This window comes from Branchiostoma floridae, chromosome 4 (genome assembly GCF_000003815.2).
Source record: "Branchiostoma floridae strain S238N-H82 chromosome 4, Bfl_VNyyK, whole genome shotgun sequence".
Classification (NCBI taxonomy): Eukaryota; Metazoa; Chordata; class Leptocardii; order Amphioxiformes; family Branchiostomatidae; genus Branchiostoma; species Branchiostoma floridae.
In genome coordinates, this window is record NC_049982.1 from 488,597 (window position 1) to 512,108 (window position 23,512).

At 42.7% G+C, this 23,512-nt stretch overlaps 2 protein-coding genes across 7 annotated transcripts in view; one reads left to right on the top strand and one right to left on the bottom strand.

The window, feature by feature from the left end:
• Positions 1-306: 306 nt before the first annotated feature.
• Positions 307-23,512, bottom strand: part of LOC118414614 (E3 ubiquitin-protein ligase TRIM33-like) — a 34,987-nt gene continuing 11,781 nt past the window's right edge. The window contains exons 2-21 of one of the 6 annotated variants that reach the window (XM_035818783.1): positions 20,608-20,771; positions 18,951-19,183; positions 18,323-18,479; positions 17,324-17,424; positions 15,488-15,679; positions 14,542-14,629; positions 13,976-14,276; positions 12,122-12,225; positions 11,308-11,454; positions 10,643-10,723; positions 10,283-10,327; positions 8,683-8,895; positions 7,627-7,737; positions 6,648-6,739; positions 5,947-6,097; positions 5,226-5,533; positions 4,477-4,591; positions 3,973-4,047; positions 3,299-3,451; positions 307-806 (exon numbers count right to left, since the gene is read on the bottom strand). In XM_035818783.1, coding sequence (XP_035674676.1) covers positions 564-806; positions 3,299-3,451; positions 3,973-4,047; positions 4,477-4,591; positions 5,226-5,533; positions 5,947-6,097; positions 6,648-6,739; positions 7,627-7,737; positions 8,683-8,895; positions 10,283-10,327; positions 10,643-10,723; positions 11,308-11,454; positions 12,122-12,225; positions 13,976-14,276; positions 14,542-14,629; positions 15,488-15,679; positions 17,324-17,424; positions 18,323-18,479; positions 18,951-19,183; positions 20,608-20,771 — 3,074 coding nt within the window. In that variant the 3' untranslated portion in view covers positions 307-563. Of the gene's footprint in view, positions 807-3,298; positions 3,452-3,918; positions 4,048-4,476; positions 4,592-5,225; positions 5,534-5,946; positions 6,098-6,647; positions 6,740-7,626; positions 7,738-8,682; positions 8,896-10,282; positions 10,328-10,642; positions 10,724-11,307; positions 11,455-12,121; positions 12,226-13,975; positions 14,277-14,541; positions 14,630-15,487; positions 15,680-17,323; positions 17,425-18,322; positions 18,480-18,950; positions 19,184-19,472; positions 19,527-20,607; positions 20,772-23,512 lie in introns of those variants that run through there. The other 5 variants (XM_035818777.1, XM_035818780.1, XM_035818779.1 and 2 more) reach the window with 5 other exon arrangements.
• The window catches only part of LOC118414681, a 4,569-nt gene continuing 3,382 nt past the window's right edge, over positions 22,326-23,512 (top strand). The window contains exon 1 of the mRNA XM_035818880.1: positions 22,326-23,340. The gene's annotated coding sequence lies outside the window, so the exon portion shown is untranslated. The remainder of the gene's footprint in view (positions 23,341-23,512) is intronic.

Consider the following 23,512-nt stretch of genomic DNA (forward strand, 5'->3'; position numbering starts at 1 on the left):
TTTTTGACCGGTGCCACCATTGTTTGACCCTTACAGACATTCGCTCTTAACTGCTAATAACTGAAAAAAATAACGCTTTTCCCAGACCTATGTAAATTTACATGGCATTTAGAAGAATTAACTAACTTTAATACAGTCTTACTTCATGTAATTGGTCAGAACCAAACAAAAACATAACCTTTTTAACAAAATTAACTACTGTAACAGTATACATCACTTATAATATTGAAACTGTTAAGAATGAATATTTTCTTGTGAATATTGTTTTGTATGCCACTTTTTCCTTCCACGCCTTTTTATAATTTATGGTTTGTTCTGGTTTGAAAATCGTTCTTTGGTTACTTCCCTTTAAAAGGGTTTTACAAATCAATTGACAAGGTCTACAACTAACTACCCATGTCTGGAAAACTGCCTTGGCAACGATACACTGCCAAGTTTCAAGGCATTTTTCTTAGTAATACATTTTTTCTCTTGCATCAATGAAAGTGTGTCGACAGAGGAAAAATGCTCCATAAATACATTTGTAACTTCCACAAATATTGCAAAATGTCCTGTAAAACGTTCTATCTAATATGTACAATTGGTTCCTTTGACGATTTCTCTTCCGTCTTTCTCCTATCTCCGGACGGTGCCCTCCTCTTCTTGGGCTCAGTGACCCCTGACCCGGAAGCACTTCCAACTGTTTCCTCCCCACATCTCCTCATGTAGACCAGGAAGGAGGACAGGAACTCAGGAGCATGGTAGGTCAGAAGCCTTTCTGTCCAGGCCTCCACTTCTTTTCCAGCTTTGCCCATGTCAGAGACAGGCTGGAGAGAAAAGAGCAAGGCAGTTTAGAGTTACATCCAAAAATAGTTTTAGCAGCTTTGTGCATTTGTACATCGCTGGCTAGCAAAGTTCTTTCCTAGTAAAGCCACACTGACTTGATACCATTATGGATGACATCTGCGCGCATTGATTTCGCTTGTTCTCAAAAAGAACAACAAAAAAAACGGTGACAATATTTCAATGATAGCACATGCCTGGACTGGATGTTTAGTCCGGTGGTTTAGCAGTATTTTTTCTCACCATCGCACATTTGTTTCGGAGTCTCCAGAGGGTTGTCATCCATAATATCATGTCAATGTGGCCTTACCCTGTTTTTTCTGCCTAATTACTTCTTAGCTGATATTTTGGTGACCTGCTTTCACCTTCCTCAGGGCAGTGGTGACTAGTTCTATGAGTGCTAAGCAGCAGAAGCAGTTTGTATTATAATTTATACAAGTCTTTGGTATGACAAGTATGAGGTAAGACTACAAGGCGAACACTGTACCCACTTCTAGGGGGGTGGGGGTGGGGGGGTATAAACTTGGTCACGTTTGGGGATGCATTCTGCACGTTGCAGGCTTGCAGCACATACCACCTTTTATCCTGTTGCGTAGTACACTTACACTTTAAGTTGGATGAATTGATTGAGTTTCCCTTTATGCATTTCAATACAGACTTTTCACTGACCTCATAGGAAACCCCTATATACTATATACAAGCACAGCAGCAGCATGCCAGCATAATGGACCGATCCCCAAACCCCGCCCCCTGTTCGATCATGGTTCTATTTCGAACACCTCCGTTAAAAATAGCCATTTCTGTCCCACTTGGGCTGTTTTTGATGGAGGAGTTCCAAATAGAATAGGGGGTTCTATTTGTTCGACAGGATCGATTCATAGGGCTGTCTTAAGCTTCATTGTCTGGGAGCCCATTTCATTAATTTTCTTAGCTAAATCTGTCATTTTAAGCTCACTAAAATACAGTTCAGATTTTTTTTGACAGATGGGGTGAAAATTTTGTCCATCCAAACAAGCAAGTTTCCATCCTGAGACAGAGGGACGGGTCCTGGAGACAGCACAGGTGTATACATGGGGCTCAAATCACATAAATGAATGTTCCATTGCGACCTTAACCACCTCGCAGTTGTTCGGCACCAAGCATGTATTGTTAGCAGGATTGTGCAGCATAGCTGGCAGAAGGGAATTTCCCTCGCTAGCTGTATGTTTTTATGACTAACACCGACGTCACCACAACATTAGCAGGAATGGTCTCACCCTGCAGTTTAATCTCTTTCATCAGGACTCGTTTTCTTTTTTCTGCTTTTTTCTGGCGTTAGCAGGCGGTTCTTCTACGCTCCTGCTCAGCGCAGGGTTCTCCATCTGATGGCCCAGAGTGCACACGAACGTTTCCACGTGATCGGGACAGTAGGTGGCCAATCTTTCCGTAAAAAAGTCGGCTATCAGCTTTCCCGCGTGGCCCACCTCCGATTCCCCCTGTGGCAGCGACAGAGAGAATAAGCTCATCTCAAAAACAGAAATAAATTAACAAGTAGTTTACAAATTTACAAAATGTTTTACATGGCTTCTGTCCTTTGCACAGAGCTTAGTGCAAAGACCATGCCACAAAATCAAAATGTATAGAAAACGCAAATTTGTCACAATATGTTGCAATTTTTATGTATTCCATTTGTAGTGCTATACACAGTAGGTCTGCTCATGAGACATTGATTGCAACAAACAAAATGTAATTTTCAGCAGCTTACAATTCAATAATACACATTTGTACATCACTCAGCCTCAGTCATTTTACATCCAGTACATGTACAAAGCTGCTGTGTGAAAGATATATAAATGCAAGGCAACAATGAAGCACCACCTAGTTTTATTAAGCCCAGGCATGAGTGTCTACTTTTGGGCCAAGTTGAGTTCAAGATTTTTCTGATTACAAGATTAGTTACTAGTACATATTCATCCTTTGCTACAAGCATTTTGCTGACAGCCAATCAAGCAGTTGATTTCTTTTACCTTGAAGTTGATCTCCACAAAAGAGCTTAAGAATTTTTTGTTCCATGCTTATCATATCGACAGCAGAGACCAGAATCACTTCACCAGCTCACCAGAGAAAAAGCAGAAAAAAGAAAACTGTCTCCCTATGCTGAAGTTACACCATAGCGAAGGTTTGGGGCAAATTGAATTGGTTTGCCTGGAAAAGCGCTGCAACTAGCAGGATTTTATATTGATAAAATTGTAGGTGAGATAGCATTTAAAATATGCCATGATACAGGATAGAACTAAATAATCCAATAAGGAATGTGTTAGGGCGGTCCACACACACACACACACACACACACAGACACACACACACACACACAGGTAAACTCTCATGCTAACCCCTCACCAGGTTGTACTTAGCACAGTTGGTGAGGACCAGGGCGATGCTATAGATGAACTGTTAGCCCTGTTAACCACACACACACACACAAGTGAGTTCTCACCAGGTTGTACTTAGCACAGTTGGTGAGGACCAGGGCGATGCCATAGATGAACTCCTCCATGCTCTGGTAGTGGTTGAAGTGCTTCCTGTGCAGTTTGCTCTCGATTGTGGTCAGGTCCATCGGGTGGGCGATGATCTTATGGTAGTTCGGAACCTACAGATATAAAGAAGTTTGGGACATGCTCAGGATATGTACAGTCTTATAACACATCAGCCACAACTGGAGTAAAACTCCTTTCTGTTCCTCTTCAACAATCCAACAGTATCTACCTGAACTCTTTACTCAAGGGCCTCCCTCTTCCTACTGACTGACTGACTGAATATACTTTTCCATTTTGGTTAATCTATAGGTGGCATCAAGTCCGTACAGGTGATTACATCACAGTACTGTCATTTAGTTGTTGTTTTTTTTCATTTGGCTGATAGTGTAACATAGCTGTGCTGCAGCTTACACTTTTGTCTGGGGTTGCACTCTTCTCAATAAATATATTATCATCTTAAAATGCAGTTTACCCATCAAGGGGGCCAACAGCTAAATCCTCTAAAAATAATAATAATTTAGGTGAGGGTTTCTGCCAAACCTTTTACCTTTGTACAGATGTTCAGGGGTTTGATTATAAGACTGTCAGTACATTTTCAAATAAAATAGTATTGAAGATTTGTAAAGATACTTACGGATGTTGGAACAGGATCATGGAAAGGGACACTGTGTTCGTGGGAAAACAACTCCAGCAGAATCTTTTCACACACCTGGGGGAAGTAAGACAACAAGACTTATGATGAGTGTCCAAAGCCTTACATGTACATTGCACACATACTGTTACATGAGATTAGATTAGTTGTTAGATACTTGCAGTAGTACATAGTTCAACTCTCATGTATATACAGATTGCCATACATTGTACCTGTTACAATTGTTGTGCAATAAAGTTCTTCTATTGTATAGCTATTGAAAACCACCAGCCAAAAAAAAAGACGACAGTCCCAAAAGTAACAGAGTAGGGGTGGCCGTACTGGGAGTTAAATTATCTTTACTCTGTGGTACAAAATAATAACTTGTGATGAATTTAAAAAATTCACAGGAACTTTACATAATGATAGATATTTATCTTTGCAAAACCATGCCCAAAGGCTAATTGCATTCTCAAGAGAAAAGTAAATGTATGCATAACCCATTACCTTGAGGTCCCTTTCAGGAATCCCAGTCGGTGCCTTTCGTTTGTTGCCATGTTCAGATATGGGGGTGGTGTCTGCTTCTGGCAGCTCCTCACACAATGTGCACATGAAGTCTCCACTGGAGGGGCAACAAGAAGGGTAGCCTGATTAAATCTGGCTTATAGCAGCCCGCCCAACATCCACCGGCCTGCGCCGTGAGGGGCCAGTTATAGCCCTGGACAGTAGAGCTTGTGTTACACATACAAGAAGAAGGGGAACCATGTAAGATGTAATATACAACAGAAGCAAGATGGTCAGTGGTACCTTAGGGTAGTTGACATAACATCTTAAGGTTCTGGGTTCGAATCTTTCACAGGATCTAGTGTTGTGCCCTTGGGAAAGGCACTTAGTACATATTTTCTGTCTCCTTAAAATGTAGTATCATACCTGGGCATGGCGGGAATGTTGGGGACGTGACAGGTGAGGTGGTACACCTGGGAACAGGTGCCTTACCTGGGCATGGCCGGAATGTTGGGGACGTGACAGGTGAGGTGGTACACTTGGGAACTCGTCTTACCTGGGCATGGCCGGAATGTTGGGTACATGACAGGTGAGGTGGTACACCTGGGAACAGGTGCCTTACCTGGGCATGGCCGGAATGTTGGGTACATGACAGGTGAGGTGGTACACCTGGGAACAGGTGCCTTACCTGGGCATGGCCGGAATGTTGGGTACAAGACAGGTGAGGTGGTACACTTGGGAACTCGTCTTACCTGGGCATGGCCGGAATGTTGGGAACGTGACAGGTGAGGTGGTACACCTTGGGGCAGGTGTCACAGCAGAGCAGGTCGCCGCCGTTGTGACACACCGCGCACCAGTCTTCGTTGGGATCCTCCGGGTTGTGTGTAGGTTGTGCATCCATGGCCGCCAACGCGTCGGCTGCCGTGGGGAGAGGTAGTCCCGTGTTGGACACGGGGAGCCCGGTGGTTGCCGGGGGCAGTTCCGTGGTTGCCGAGGCGGAGGCACCTGTGCTGAGACTCTCGTGATCACCTTCTCCTCTCCCACAGGTGTGCGACAGTCCCTGGTGTTTAATACAAACAAAGAAATTATTTCTTAATTTATTTTTTTAAATTAAATTTGCACTTGAGTCTTGACAGGTGATCGAAGTTATGCTGACTTTCCAGAGTGAATGTTTTTAGATATCATTGGTGGAATATATTTATATTGACCAGTGGAATTATCTTGTCTTTATTTTATTTGCATTTTGCTTGATCTCGGCTTTCCAAAAACGGATATATCTACCTACGTGTATGTACCTAGCGCTATTGTATATCATTCCTAAGTCCCATAATACTATTATTAATAGTACAGGGGTTGCTGTGCTGAATTCCACAGGTTACCTGTCTCCTCGAATGACCCTAAATTCTAACCCATCTTCTTAAGATTAAGCATTTTAGAAGCCTTATCTACTACATGCTTGTTTCTAGAACTTACCTTTTCTTGTTTTACCCTGACATTAGTGTTGGTGGAGGTGCTACCCGGCTCCCCCTGGCTGCCAGCAGCAAAACTGCAGCTGGCACCTGAGTTTGACTTTTCTTTCTTAACGTCTTTCAAGACGTCTTGAAGGGGAACCTGGGGCTGGAATCTTGGGGTAAAATAATAGGCAGGCAGGTTTGGGTATGGGCATGTCCTGGTTAATTCATGATATGAAGGAGATATTAATAAATTGATAATATTAATATGATAATGGGGCACGCAATGAGAAAATGTGTTGGTTTTAAGGCAAGTTAAGTGTAAAAAAAATATTATATGTTGCAACAAAAAAGGGTAAAGAAGAAAATAGACTACATTAAGTTATCATCATCTTCTGACATTTTTTTTACCATTAATAAAATTGATTTTATCCTATTTCCGAAAAAAGTGCTTTAAACCAATCTTTAACTTTGATATACTTGTAACTTTTCAGTTATTGCATCAAACATTGGTCAACACAGAAAAATAGAGGCAATGTTAAAAGGATTCCATTGCTGGATGTGAAAATGCATAGAAAAAAATCTAAATTTCGGGCAAGTGAAAATTTTGTATGGGCTTATGTACTTGCCCGATAGGACAAGTGAGTTGAGACAGTAATACATGTACTTTGTAGTCTCGACCATTTGTGCAAAGTATGTACTTTTTCAAAGACTTCAACATACCCTGCACTGTCCCTACTGCTGGGTCTTGACCTTGACCTTTGACCCTCAGCCCCAGCTGCCCCTCCTGCTGCATTCTCTGGTGGGGAGTTGACCTGTCAGGAGAGGTCAGAGGTCAATTTGCAGATAAACAACTACCTGGTAACTCTGAGAATCATGAAGCCAGGTCTTCAAATTCTAGCCAAGTTGCTTTGAACCCGAAAATGCACCCCATTGGTAAAGGCTGCAACCTGCTCACTTTCATATGACATGCAATAAAGTAGGGATGTGTACCTAGACAGAACTGTACCAGGGCTCGAAATTCATTTTTGGGATTAGGTGTACTGGTGCACCCAGCTTAAAAAGTTGGGTGCACCAAAAAGGTTTTGGGTGCACCACTTAAATTAAAGTAATAACCTAGTTACAAGCTATCAAATTCTTCAACAAGTACCATGACAAACATTTTTATATCTTTCTAACATTTAGATGTCAAGAATATGATGTATACTTGTAAACTTTGATATTTTTACATATATAAAGCTAAGAAAATATTTACAGAAAATAAATGGGTGCACAGCTCCAATTTTAGGTGCACCTGGGTGCACATGCACCCAGTATTTCGAGCCCTGTGTACTGTAGGTGCAGCTACAGTAACTGGTACAGGTATAGGTCCCGAACTGTACCTGTACCTGTTACAGTTTGTCAAAGTAAACTGTCAGTGGTTTTCATTGTTGACAGAAACATGAATTAACAGTAAGCAGAATGTTTGTTTAGGCTTCAGGTATTTACTGCAGTGACAGATACACATCCCTACTATAAAATATATGCCTTTTCCACCCTCTCCCTGTCACCAATCCCCATAGCCAATAGAAATGTGGAGCCAAACAGCTACCTTAACAGGGTGAAAGTTACGTGGACCGATACATGCCCCATTAAGAGACCACCACACCGCTGCAATGCCTACAGAATGGGCACGGCTTTTACCTGTCAACTCTATACTTACCATCTCTAAGCACAGATATGGAACGTTATGCAAAACGATGATTTGCCCATTATAAGGTCTTGATTCAGATAAAGGCATGGGTACCTGCAGTCTTGGTGACGAAGGCTGGGCCTGGTAAAGACCCTATCGTTAGTGGCAGCACTACAGGAATTGTTGTATTGTGTTACAATTCTAATTTAAACCATATATCTCAGGGCTCGAAATTCATTCTGGGGATTAGGTGCACTGGTGCACCCAGCTTAAAAAATTGGGTGCACCAAAAAATTTTTGGGTGCACCACTTAAATTCAAGTAATAACCTAATAATAAAACTTAGTTACAGGCTATCAAAGCCTTAAATAAGTACCATGACAAACATTTCTGTTATCTTTCTAATACTTTGATGTCAAGAATATGATGTATACTAGTATACTTTGATATCTTTACATACATAAACCTGTGCACCCACAGAAAGTAATTGGGTGAATTTTGGGTGCACCTGGGTGCACATGCACCCAGTATTTCGAGCCCTGTATCTGTACACAAAATAAAGCACTTACCAACAAGCTTTCGATCAGTCCTCTGATCCTTCTCAAGTTGAAAGGATCAGAAAAGTGAAAGAGGCCATTTACATCAGAGCCCATCAACCTTCCCTCAACCGAGACGGGGGCCGATACCGACTGCCAAGCACATATGACCCTTTGCTAACGTCACACTTTTGGTCTGGATGTGTGACTTAGGCTTTGGGTTATTTCAACTTGATAAGGATCAGAGGACTGATCGAAAGCTTGTTGGTAAGCACTTTATTTTGTGCACGGATATATGGTTTAAAACTGTAACATAATGTTGACTATCGTCACAGATGAACTTACATTCAAGTATAAGAATTGTTATACTACAAGAATAGTTAAACTACAAGATTTGTAAGTGCTAACTTTAACTCTACAAATCAACAGAACATGCTGAAATTGACAGGATTTAAACTTTCACAAATTTTCCCTTTTCATGATGGAAGTCTACTCTATATTTTTCAAGCAAAAGATGGAGCAAACCAACAAAACGAAAAACAACAACAAACCTGTCCGTTGTCCGAGGGCGAACTAGCGATCCCGCTGTCGACTCTCTCCTCTTCCCTCGGTAGAGCTGCCATGCCCTGATGCATGCTGGGAGGCGCTGCGCTGGGATTGGCGGGCGCTAACGGTCTCTGTTGCGGATACGCTGGCGGCTGCGGGGGGTGCGCCGCGCTTGTACCGGGCTGAGCTGCAGAGGATGCCGGAATGTGCGGAAACATCTAAAAAAAAAGTCATTATTCTTTTAAGTAAATTGTTCTATATCTGAATATCGACATAAAGTAGATTTACCTGGATTTATTTCATTCGTTTCCTACTTTCATAAATTTGGAATTGATTATCCAGAGCACATTGGGAAGTGGGGTAGACTACACATTGTCCTATCAAATTAATTTCGATTAATCTTCTGTTTCACAATGATAATCATGTATTCATGGTCTTAAGTCTGTTCTCGAATTTTATGTTTCAGTTTTGTTGTTTCTCATGTGTGTCTTTAATTTGTATGTTTGGCATGATATTTGTTCTGTGAAATTACGTTTTTCATTAGCAATAAAAAGAATATAAAAAAAAAGGTCCCAATATTGTGACCTTCTGAAAGGCACCTTACACTTCACTTGTCACTGGTGACACTGGTAAGTATGGTACCTTAGTTCCTGTTAGGGATGTCCTCTCACGTACTAAATAAAGCCAGAGGTCCCTTGTACCTCTTAAGCTATCTACAAGTTAGTTCTCAACATTGTGACCTTTAGGAACACTTAACACCTCACTCATCACTGGCGACTCAGGTAGCCTGACTCTGGTACCTTAACTCCAGGACCTGTTAGAGACATCCTCGTCGATCAGACATAAAGCCGTTTGAAGAGAGCCACCACCATCTCAAAGTACCCAACAAACACTCAAAACTAGTGCGTTAGAAGGACAATGTACCTGTGGTCTCATGTGGCGTATGGGGTGGTTCTGAGGCCCCACAATCTAAGCAGAGAGATTTTGTACAATGCTTTACTTCAAAGACTACAATTCAAAAACAAAACTTGTGCCTCTTTAGCTATCTACAGGTTAGTTCTCAACATTCAGAAATGCATTTGACACTTCACACATCACTGGCAACTCAGGAAGCTCCATCTTAGCTCCTGTAAAAGACATCCTCTCCAAGTCCAACGAGACATAAAGTCAGAGGTTCCGTGTTTGAGGAGAGTCGACACCAAGTTCACAAACACTCAAAACTAGTATGTACCTGTAGTCTGATGAGGCTTCTGGGGCGGTTCTGTGGCCCCACAATCTTCATGTAAGCAGAGAGATTTTGTACTATGCTTTACTTTGAAGATACCAAGTCACACAACTGATACTTCTTCAGGAATCTACAGTACTATAGTGTTGTACCATAGGTCCCAATATTGATATCTGAAAGGCACTTTACGCCTCACTCGTCTCTGGCAACTCTGCTCTGCTCTGATGACTCTGGTGACTAAGGTACCTTTAAGTTAGCTCCTGTAAAAGATATCCTCTCCAAGTCCAACGAGACATAAAGCCAGAGGTCCCGCGTTTGAGGACAGTCACCATCACAAAGTACCCAACAAACACTAAAACCTAGTGGGTTAGGACATGTACCTGAGGTCTGATGTGGTTTCTGTTGTGGTTCTGTGGCCCCACAATCTACATTTAAGCAGAGAGATTTTGTACGATGCTTTACTTTGAAGATACCAAGTCACACAACTGATACTTCTTCAGGAATCTACAGTACTATAGTGTTGTACCTTAGGTCCCAATATTGATATCTGAAAGGCACTTTACACCTGACTCGTCTCTGGCAACTCTGTGACTCTGGTGACTCTGGTTACTAAGGTACCTTAGCTCCTGTAAAAGACATCCTCTCCAAGTCCAACAAGACATAAATCGAGAGGTCCTCTGTTTGAGAGTCACCACCATCAAGTTGACAAACACTAAAACCTAGTGGGTTAGGACGTGTACCTGAGGTCTGATGTGGTTTCTGTTGTGGTTCTGTGGCCTGGCCGCTGACTGCATCATACCGTGCAGATGGGCGGCAGCGCTCTGAGATGTGTGAGTATTTGAAGAGGTTAGTTTTGGCCACATCAATTTATTGCATTGGTTCTCTGGTTGGGATTTTATAGTAAAAACTTCGGGGGAGGGGATGGGAGGACTTGACTGGAAAACCAAAAGCTTAAAAATCGTAAAATCTTAAAAATCTAAAAATCTTAAAAATATGGTACCGAGGTAGACTTCTCCTCCAAACTTTTTCTTTTTAATGCAGATTTTCAAGTTCAGCATTACTTTTTCAAATATATTTTTCATTATGAGAACCAACAGATCAAATTCATGTGGTCTTTGGATAGTTTGGGTAGGGTTGTCTCCAGCTTTTATTTTCTGTCCCACTGCCACTCATTGCTTAGCAGCCTAATATGTTGTTCACTTTCATTGTTATTAAATCTGTCATTTGAAGCCTTGGAAACTATCTTTTCATCCATCTCCTTTCATGAAGTTTAGACATTTTGGCGACAGACGGAGAGCAAGTTTTGTCCGTCATAACAAGCAAACTTCCGTGCTAAGAGAGAGGGAAGGTCGTGGAGACAGCCCTGAGTATGGAGTGACATCCGGACACCAGATTTACGACCGACCTGTTGTCTGGATGGCTGTGCCCGCTGCAGGTTGGCCAGACTAGCTGCCTTCTGTGCCAGCGCCTGGAGCTGCTCCTGGGTGAGAGGGGGAACACTCTGCAGCTTGGGAAGACTGTTCAGATTCACCATGCCGGAGGATGTAGGCACCTGGGGGTACAGATAAGAGATTAGCTTTTACTGTGTATATCAACTGACAGATCCTATAAGAGTATACACCAAATGTAACCATTGAAAGACAAAATACATTAAATTTCTATGTCTATGTCGGATCAGGATTTAGTTTTAGCTTTACTACAAATTTCTATGCTGATGCACATTTAGCTCTAGCTAAAACAAAGTCAGTACAATATGAAAAGTGGATCTAGGAGTTATCTGTGTAGGCCCTTTGTGGTACACACCAGCTTCTGTATCTGTATTGGTATAGGCAGTATAAATGCCCTTTGGGGTAACACACCAGCACACGAATGGTTTAACTGATTACTGTATTCAAATAGGTGTTGGAACACCTGTTTGAAAGAGCACTCTAGACCCCATTTCTTAATTCGTTCACTAACTGACGTCATCACCAAAAGAACATATAGGAGCTACTGCCTGTATGGTACCCACTAGTAGGCTACTAGTGGATGGAGTGTGTTAGGAGGGACATCAAGGTATGCGGTCTGACAGAGGTCAACCCACTGGACAGAGCCGTATGGAAGCGCTATGTGAAGACTAGCCGACTGCTGCCTACCCCTGCGTCAGGGATCCCAGCAGCAGTATAATCAAGCAATGGATAGTGAGTGAGTAGTGAAGAGCTATGAATAGACAAACATACCTGCTGCTGTGGGACAGCACCTGTGAATCCCTGCAGCTGTTTGCCCTGCTGGTAGGCTGCAGCTGCTGCGGCTGCTGCGCTGGGGCTCACCTGCTGCAGCTGGGCTGTAGGCACAAACATGGAGACACAGAGAAGGGGTAGAGGTTCATTATCCACTATCAAAATCATTTCAAAGTATTGGAGATTTCTTTAGCAGTCTGGATAAGAAAGTCCACCCCAGTGATGAACCGTGACAAGGGTGGGGGGATACAAACTCAACCACGTTTGGGATTGTGTTCTCACTGCAAAAGCGCCACCTACATCGGCTACATATAGCGGCGAGAAGCAGAACTCCAGTTAGAAGCTCTGAGGAACGTCAGCAGGTAAGACTAGCATTCTGATTGTACAAAAGAAATCTCCAATATCAAAGTCATTGTAAATTCCGAAACCTGTGAAACCATCACACCTTTAACAGTATGTCAGCAATGCCACCCTTGCCTTCTGTAACACAAACCACCTCCCCTAATTACAAATTACTACATGTATCTGTATCAGTATCTATATAACCGGTATAACAGCCCCTTGGCGTAACACACCAGTTTGGCAGGCATGCTGTGCAGCAGCAGCTGGTTATATTACACTGAATGGCCTGTCACCTAACCCTTGCACTTAAGCTGCAACTATCCAGCGATGATGCCCATACTACACCTCAAACTACAGCAGCTCCAAGCCCTCTCACGTTAACCCCTGGTTGCAAAGACACAGTAAGCCTCTGTACATGTACAACCCACCCAGAGGATGTGCCCTTTGTAGAAACAGCTTTTTTTGTTATCTATTCACTTATGGTTCACCGCAAAACAAGCTTTGTGGGGCCACTCATGCGTTTTGGGGTACAATACTAGATTCTGAAGAAAGATGTTTGTTTACCCTTGGCTTTAGTTTTAGATTGTACCCCACAGGGAGGAAATTCCGTGGAAGCTTGTTCCATAACGATGATGGGTTGGACCTGCCTTATTTGCTGTTGTTGATGTTGCTGATGCTGAGAGACTATTCCAGCTATACAACGTACAACTCACAATACTTATTCATTTACATGCTCAGGGCTCGAAATTCATTTTTGAGATTAGGTGCACTGGTGCACCCAGCTTAAAAAATTGGGTGCACCAAAAAATTTTTGGGTGCACCACTTAAATTTAAGTAATAACCTAATAATAAAACTTAGTTACAAGTTATCGAATTCTTAAACAAGTACCATGACAGACATTTATATTATCTTTCTAACACTTAGATGTCAAGAATATGATGTATACTAGACTAAGTATACTTTGACATCTTTACATACATAAACGTAAGAATTACACAGAAAATAATTGGGTGCACAGCTCCAATTTTGGGTGCACCTGGACCCAGTATTTCGAGCCCTGCATGCTCATTCATATACATTTCTGATTTATTGTTAGCCTTAATTTGACATTCTAAGTTTCATATATTTGCTCAATCATTTACATTACCGATTGACTGTTGATATTTCTCAATTGTTACTATTCTTTCATTTATTTAGATTAGTATTAGCTTAGTTAAGTGGAGGAGGGCTTTGTACAAGCGGTCGACTGCTGACCGATAAAATTAAGTTATCGTTAACAAATCAAGAAGTTTATTATTTTCTTACACCACCCACCCTGTGCCTGGGCCCTCTGTAGATACGCTTGTAGCTGTCTCATCTGGTGTTTCATCATTAACAAATCAGGAATTACAGTATATAATCTTACACCACCCACCCTGTGCCTGGGCCCTCTGTAGATACACCTGCAGCTGTCTCATCTGGTGTTTCATTAACAAATCAGGAATGACAGTATATAATCTTACACCACCCACCCTGTGCCTGTGCCCTCTGTAGATACGCCTGTAGCTGTCTCATCTGGTGCTGTTGCTGCTGTAGTGTCGGTCTGTGGGTCATGCCCGTGGGTTGCTGCGACCCGTGGGTGGGGTGCACCGCGCTAGATGTGGGGGGCACGGGGCGGGGAACCAAGGGGGGTGGGGGGCGGATACCGGAGGAGGTCGGCACGTGCCTCTGCTGACTGGCAGCCTGCTGTTGTTGTTGTTGTTGTTTTTGAAGGTGTTGTTGTTGCTGTTGTTGAAGCTGCTGCTGCTGTTGATGTAACTGTCTTTGTCTTTCCTGATCCGGAACAAGAAAATTATCTTGAATACTATACTTAAATTACAATTCTTAGTCTAATGTAATATTGTGATAAAGCTTGGAATGACTTATATCTTTCGGAAATCATTCATCATTATCATATTCATCAAAGCAAAACTTCTGTTTCTTTTGCACCAGTCTATCATTTATCATCATGGACAAGAAAGATATTTTTTTACCCCATCAAAGAGTTAAAACCTGCCTATTCTTTAGAGTAAATAGAAAATCCATGCATAATAATTACCTGTGCCATCTGTAGTTGGTCTCCCTCTACTATCAGTGCTCCCAGTCTGCTGATATACTGTGCTACAAAGGTGCCGTCTACCATAAACCTGGGGACAAGAAATACAGAACATTTACTTTTCCATTCGAAAAGAAATTATACATTATGTATCACTATTCAATTCTGCTTACAGAAAAGCTAATTTTTCACTGGTCACGACAGAAAGGAAAAATGCTATGTTAAGTCATACTCAGTCTGATACTGTAGCAAGGAAAGTTTCCATCATTTTTCAACAGGTGAAATGTGGTCTTGAGGTTAGGGTTGTTGGGTTATGATCTAAAGATTCTGGACTCAAATCCCCATATAATAGGGAAGTCCAAATGTTGTGCCCTTAGAAAAAGCACTTATCCATGCTCTCACTTGACATTTGTTCTAGCTTTGGTTAGGGATAACCTTTTGGATAGGACTTAAAGCTGAAGGTTCTGTGTTTGATGACAGACACACCTTAGCACATTAAAGATCCCACCAAAGTCTCCCAGAGTAGGAGACCTTCCCGGTGCAAACGTTATAGTTCGGTCTTACACAGCATATACCTACTGAACAAGACTGGTGTGCTACATCATCTGAAGGCAGTTTATCTGTTACTGTAAATGCATTTAAGTTTGCGGGAGTTTACTTTCACCGGGAAAATGGAGTGTTCACTGTGGTTTTAAGTTCGCGGTAGCGCCACAGACTGCAGTCTCATACTACTAGTATAATGGAAAAATGTTCGCGATGGTTTTAAGTTCCCGGTGAACTGGTCACCGCAAAAACCACGAACATGAAACCACTGCAAACATTTCTGCATTTTCAGTACTGTAAATGCATTTAACTTTGCGGGGATTTAATTTCGCGGAAGCAGGGCAAAAAAGACTTTTTGCAGTGGTTTTAAGTTCGCGGTAACACACGGTATGCTAAACCAACTCACTTCATTGCGGAGGGCACACAAGGGTTGGGTTCACAGCGGGTCCTGAGTATGTTTTTGAGCTGGTTGGTGATGTGACGTTTACTGTACAGCAGCGCCGTGTTGTTCCCCAAGTTCACGGCAAAGTCAGCAAAGTTCGCACAATGGTCGATGGCGACAGACAATCTGTGGATTTCATCGTCTTGGGCCTTCAACCTGGATGGGACAAATGAAGGAAAGAAAGTAAACTAACAAAGCATGCGCACTGCTATTAATCCCCGTCAAGGGGGCTGAGCAGTAGAAAAGAAGAGAAGTAAAGGAGAGGTCAAATGAACTCAATAAAAAGTTTAGCTTTCTCCCACAGGTCGTTACAGAGAAAACCGACACTACGAGGGGCGTTCAATAAGTAATGCCCCTGACCCATTTCCAATTGCAGGAGATTAATGAAACTTGGCACAGTTATTAGTCTTTCTCTTCATAGGAACCACTCAGAGTTATGCATTTCTCCCATCGTTTGATGCAGCTCTGGACACCGTTTTTCTAGAACACCCCAGGTTGGTCCTCCAACAGATGCCTCATCAATGGCAGAATAGGGACGACCAGGTCTGGGAGCTGTTTCCACAGACTTCCGGCCATGTTTGAATTCAGGATGCCAGCGTTTTACAAGGTCATATGATGGGGCATCATCACCATAAGTTTCTTTCATTTCATCAAAAGTCTCCTTTGGTGTGCGTCCTTTCAAATACAAAAACCGGATCACTGCGCGACACTCAACTGGTTCCATTTCACACCTGGTCCATCTCACTCATGACTCAGTTCAAACACCAGTAAATCAGAAACCACAATTAGTTCAGAGCTGTTTTTTGCAACATAATCTATAGAGATATGCATCATTACACATACAAACTTTCATCTAGATCAGACAGCTGGAAGTGGGTCAGGGGCATTATTTATTGAACGCCCCTCGTATGTATAGTATTTACAGCTTCATTGTGCCAGGGAAATTACCCTAACTCTTCTTGCCAAGTACAGTGAACAGGGGACCACGGATTACGGCCCCTAAGCACTGCAACCCTTTCCAGTAGCGTGCTTGTTGAGTGAGTGCATCCTCCTAACGCCCGGTCCCCAACGGCATTACCTTATGGGGCCCTGCTATCCCATGCCCTATCAGTGGCTATTATGATTGTCGCCACAAACAAGCTGTCGACCAATCAGAGAATAGGCCTTTCTTGGGCTTGTTGTTGTCGCAAGCTGTCTCGCAAAGGCCGCTGGGAAGCTATCAGCCAATCATGTTACGTATTTTTGTTTGCTCACCATGCCGACGCCCGATCCCCAACAGCTGACTGCCCATATAAGGGCAAGCTCATTAATATTCATAAGCAAGGCACCCCTAATAACCGAATACTGTGGCTGAGTTGTCAGGGGTGATATCATAGGCTTTGCCGTGATTGTCAACCCTGAGTGTGAGGGTGAGTGAGTGACAACAGATTTAAACTCCCAACCTCTTGGTTGCCTGGACTTGCAAGCTACATGTAAGACACAAAGCCATCCTTACTTGTTCATCCTGTCCAAATGAAGGAAAAAAAGTAAAGTACAGCTCAAATGAACTTCATAAAAAAGTTAAGCTAGAAGACAGATGCATGTGGGGGTTTTCTGTTGCATTGAAACTTAGTTTAAAATCTTGACTCTAATTCACGAAATCTGGCCCTCATAATGGAAAAAAATAGTGTTTCTAAGAGTTATAAATTGGATGCCACTAGACCCCTCTACATGACTCAAGCCTGCACCACTTGAGTTCACCACACTAAGATGTCCCCTATGCTGTGACAAAATCCTGATGAGAGTCAGAACCATCCTTACTTGTTCATCCTGTCCTTGGTGGTGTGCTGCAGCTCAGTTAACAGCTGCTTCCCTCGTTTGTTGATCTCAGTGATCAGCATGAACATGAAGGCCTTGATCTCCTGTGGAACAGAAGACAAAGTAAAATGAGCAATGACCTCGGTCACCTCTAAACATTGTATATACTTTGCACCATTACCAGCAGTGAGGATATGTGACACACTGCATTTCATCGTGTTGACACACAAACACACACAGACACATAGGCAGACAGACAGACAGACACGCTCACAGACACATGCAGGAAGACACACCTTGAATCTTGATCTTTGGGGACATGTGGACCAGGTAATGGAACAAAACACAGACACACCAGGGTTGGATAAGTCCACTCGCCCTATTGTCCAAGGCAAGTGAAAGTGCTAATGGGGCAATTGCATGTCCTACCCTACTTGCCCGATCGGACAAGTAAGATTTTTCCATAGAGTGAGATTTGATACACTCTTGTCACTTTTTACAGTCATGACATCAAGCAATAGTCAACATAAAATAGAGGCAATAATAAGAATTACATTGCTGGAAGTGAAAATGCATACTGTAAAAGTGACTTTTGAATTTTGGGCAAGTGAAAATTGGTTCGGACAAGTAAATTTTTTATGTGCTTGCCCGATAGGACAAGTGAATTTTAGAAAACTTGTCCAACCCTGCACACACATGCAGACACACACAGACACGCACAGACTGCTTTTGCCTGGAGGTAGAGATAGGGGATACTATCACCAAACCTTTACCACTTCTCCCAAACCTAGCAAAAGTCAGCAGAAACAACAACAAAAAGATACACAAACAGGACATACTTTCTGTGAAGAAAAGCAGAAACCCGTACCTGGACCATCTTCTTGTCCGTCTCCTGCACATCGCGGTACCTCTCCCTGATCTTAGCCCGTGCCATCTGGATTTAACAGTACCCACTCCTACTAAAACAGACAGAAGAAGCAGGAACAAAGAAGAAACCCGTACCTGGACCATTTTCTTCTCTGTCTCCTGCACATCGCGGTACCTCTCCCTGATCTTGGCCCGAGCCATCTGGATGTAGCTCTTCTTCTCCTGCAGTTTGGTCACCAGGGTCTGGAGAAACTGCTTGTGGTTCTGGGAAGCCTCGTTGACAAACGCGTACCTGGGGTAGATTAACATTATATTTGTCAGCAGCTCGAGAACATTTCTTCTGTGAGCCACACAAAATAGAGCTTAATTATTGATAATATTTCTGCCGACTTGCCACAAGGTAGGCAAAGGCAAGAGGGAAGCTCAAAGGTATTCAAATAAAAACAGGATCAACAACTCATACTGTTTCCATCGAACTACATAATGTGTAAATGGAACTGTATGTGTCTTGACATACTCAATAGATTAGCCCTTGCGGTTTATTTCAACAAACAGCTCTCTATGTAGATGAAATAAGGTCAAGAGAGATGAGACTGGAGCAATTCTGTTTTCTATCTTAATTATGCCTTCGAAAAGTTGTGGTTTTGGAAAGTTGTGATTTTGAAAAGCTGCACTTTGGAATGGAATATAATTATAAAAGATGGAATCAAATTTCAAAACAGAATCTCAGAAAGACATCTTCTGTTTGACTAAGGTCTCTCACCTGTGTTCCTTGTGCTCCAGCAGCTGGCAGTCCCTGCAGGTCAGCTTGTCGCAGGTCTCACAGTACAGTTTCAGCTGCTCCTGCCTGTGGAGCGGACAGAACAGGGGACGCTGGGAAGCCATCGCCGCCTGCGCCGCCAACGCCTCCTCCTTGTTCTGCAGTTGATGCTCCTTCGTGATCTTCACCCTCCCGTGGGCCTGCACGCATGTCTCACACAGCCAATCTGAGCAGTCCTGTTATAGCCATATAAAAACAACCAATCAGAGAAGATCTCATATAGGACCTTCACCCTCCCGTGGGCCTGCACGCACGTCTCACACAGCCAATCAGAGCAGTCCTGTTATAGCCACATCAAAAACAACCAATCAGAGAAGATCTAATATAGGACCTTCACCCTGCCGTGGGCTTGCACGCACGTCTCACACAGCCAATCAGAGCAGTCCTGTTATGACCAAATAGAAACAACCAATCAGAGGACAGGCATGTCAATAACAACCAATCAGAGCAGATCTCATATAGGACCTTCACCCTCCCGTGGGCTTGCACGCACGTCTCACACAGCCAATCAGAGCAGTCCTGTTATTGAAATGTTCAAAACAACCAATCAGAGGACAGCTATACCAATAACAACCAATCAGAGCAGTCCTGTTATTGAAATGTTAAAAACACCCAATCAGAGCAGAGCCACATCGATAACTACCAATCAGAGCAGATCTCATATAGGCACATAACAACCAATCAGAGCAGTCCTGTTATTGAAACGTTAAAAACACCCAATCAGAGCAGAGCCACATCAATAACTACCAATCAGAGCAGATGTCATATAGGCACATAACAACCAATCAGAGCAGATCTCATACAGGCACATAAGAAACAACCAATCAGAGCAGAGCCACATCAATAACTACCAATCAGAGCAGATGTCATATAGGCACATAACAACCAATCAGAGCAGTCCTGTCACAGCCACATAGAAAACAAGAGCATAGCAACATCAAAACTAATCAATGAGAGTATAGTAACATAAAAATAACCAATCCAAACAGCCCAGACAAACATGTACATGTAGGTACATTAAAAAGAACCAAACAGAGCAGTCCTGAAAAAGCTTTTTAAAAAATGCCATCAAAATAGTCCTGTAAAATCATTTTGGAAAAATGTCACTCCTGTCATTTCTATAAATTTGTGACAATCCGGGCCCAGCCCACGGTCTGTGCCTCAAAACACATGGTCACCTCGTGCTCGTCCCTGCCCACTTCCGTTTCCGCTCGACTGACGGGTCCCTGATTCTGTTCCTCTGCCACAGGAAGCGAGGTCACCCGTTGACTCGCTGCCCGTTTTCCAACCCACCGCCAACCCCTTATCTCCTTCAATAATTTTCACCATAGATATAATGTAGTACTTGCCACTACGTACATGTAGAGTTTTCTTAATGATCAGTTTGTAAACGTAAGGTTATAATGTTGGTTTTCCATTCTGCTGACTTCTGTCTATGTTATTGGCTCGTTTCTGTGGAAAAGTACGAGAATAAACCTTTTCCCTTTGTTGGCCAAACGCGTCTCCGCCTCCAGTTATTTATTTTTGAAAGTTACTTTGCCACATCAAAACAACCAATCAGAGCTACTCTAGCCATCCTTGACCCTTCCCCCCATCTCACCTCGCAGAAGGCGGTTGCCAGACTGTTTTCCTCACAACTGGTGCACTGCGGGTCGGAGGATGGTTGGTTGTCCTCCCCATGAGCCTTTGCGTCTTGAATGAAGAAGTTGTCGATCAGCTCCGAGATGTGGGCCTCTGCGTGGCACTTCGGACATTTCACTTTGGCTGGGGGAACAGAGGGAGCACAGAACATGTTAGAGATGTGGGCCTCTGCGTGGCACTTCGGACATTTCACTTTGGCTGGGGAACAGAGGGAGCACAGAACATGTTAGAGATGTGGGCCTCTGCGTGGCACTTCGGACATTTCACTTTGGCTGGGGAGGCAGAGGGAGCACAGAACATGTTAGAGATGTGGGCCTCTGCGTGGCACTTCGGGCATTTCACTTTGGCTGGGGAAGCAGAGGGAGCACAGAACATGTTAGAGATGTGGGCCTCTGCGTGGCACTTCGGACATTTCACTTTGGCTGGGGGGGGGGGGGGAGCACAGAACATGTTAGAGATGTGGGCCTCTGCGTGGCACTTCGGACATTTCACTTTGGCTGGGGGAACAGGGGGAGCACAGAACATGTTAGAGATGTGGGCCTCTGCATGGCACTTCGGACATTTCACTTTGGCTGGGGAGGCAGAGGGAGCACAGAACATGTTAGACACACAGGACAGGGTTGAACAAGTTTTCTAAAATCCACTTGTCCTATCGGGCAAGCACATAAAAAAAGGTACTTGCCCGAAACAATTTTTTACTTGCCCAAAATTCAAATGTCACTGTTACTAGTATATGCATTTTCACCTCCAGCAATGGAATTCTCTGTAGACAATTGCTTGATGTCATGACTGTAAAAAGTAACAAGTATATCAAAATTGCACTCAAATCAATGGAAAAATCTTACTTGCCCGATCGGACAAGTGGGGTAGGTCATGCACTTGTCCGAACAGCACTTTCACTTGCCCTGGACAATAGGGCTAGTGGACTTGTTTATCCCTGCAGGAGAGTACTGACTTCAAGTTCAATCAGTGCTCGAAATACCCACTTGCACACTTACCAATGCAACCACATGGCTCAACTTAAACCCAGGTAGCTAAGTGTGATACCTGAAATTTTGCAGTTAGAACACCACTTTTCCCCCACATAAGCTTTTGTATTTATTTCTTTACGATTAAACATATGTAGTTACATGTAACTGGAAGAAAAGATAATGGATATGTAGCTACTTCGAAGAAACTTCTAATAACTTAGTAGCACATCGGACATTTTACTTTCGCAAGGGAGGCAAAGGGAGGACAAAAAATGTCAGTATAGGAGAATAGTGACTTCAAGTTCAACATTTTTCTGTAATTCTTTTGTAATAGATGCTTGCATGTATGATCTTTTAGGTCACAGCAAAACCCATCATCTAAGTTCCACGACAATACAAACAGACCGCTCAGATTTAACATACTGTACATCATGTGCATGTATAACATTATGTTCAGTGTATTCTACGCATAGTACCGATAATATAGACAGTTGAAATTAGCATGAAGCAAAGCCAGTATACATGTACATGTACCTGTAACTATAGTATATGGCAACGGATACAGACTTCTTAACTGTGTGTCTAAACTCTAACTGCATAAAACACTTAAAACATCATTCTTTCAAGGTTGTATGGCAAATACTGATGAAGAAGAGAGGAAAACTCAATAATTTCGTACATAGACTATTTCTACTCCTTTCTCCTGCCAGAGTTTATGAGAAAAAGACTGTTAATTCAGTGTAAAGTTGCACGATCTCCCTCCATGGGGACGTATGAGCATTAATGGAACTTGCCGTGGGGTAAACTGTTTGCTCAAGCTAAACATTCACAAATAAACTATTTGAACAAGCTGACAGAGAGCAAAGACAACTAAGCCACGACCTCTATTGTTAAAAACCACATTAGCGTGTGTCCGGGATTATGTAATGTGAAAGAAAACGTTGGTTTATCTTAAAACAAAATATACAATCAAATTATAGGGTTTAGAGAAAGGCTAAATGCCGAAGTATGGAAAAAGTCCCCAAAAGAGTCTAAGGAAGACCTAAGATACTTTGTTTTGTCCGTGTCACCCGTGATTTAATACTTTCTTCACCTTTTTACTGACCCCATAATTCTTACCTAATCAACACCTTTTTTTTCCAACGTCGATGTCAGATGAACAAAAAGAGTATAACAAAGTAATATGAGTTATTTGGGCCTGTCACGCAGAGTAATCAAGAGAAAATTGCCTCTAATTAAGATCTGAAGGGTTTCCCAAAAGAAATGCCGACTTCTGACAGAATATAGAGAAAAGCAATAAGTTACAACAAACTCCGGCTATAATGTTGTACTGATTAGTTTGCAAAGGGAGGAGACCAGGGTCCTTTTGGAACAATTAAGTGCAATTTGATACCATCAGAGACATCAGCATCCATACAGTGAAACTGACATCGAACGTCTTCGGCCTGACGTCATAAGGTTCTATGTCCGGTTTCTTGTCATATCCAGGCAAATACATGAAATGTATGTGCTCCAGAATAAGACAGCTTGAAATGAAGGAACTGCTTTGTAAGACACTGTTGCCCATGGTAACTGAGACAAACTGCGCAGACCTGTATAGATATCCGTGTGATTCTGCCAGGCCCTGGGCAGTTGCAGCGCGGCTTTGCTCCCGAGAGGTCCTTTTGAGATTGACGCTGGTAGGGTCTGACGCTATAGCCACTTTGAACTTCTTTCTGAAGGTAAGTCAAGCGTCATTGTAGGATATATTCTTCAAACTTGAAAGACTTGTACCCAGTCAACCATAAAATTGCAAGATACCAGAAATTTTGCCCATAATTTGATGGAATTTCCTGAATTTTGTAGAGGAATACAGTACTTGATGTTGGAGTTGCTGGCAATTTGAAGGTCTTT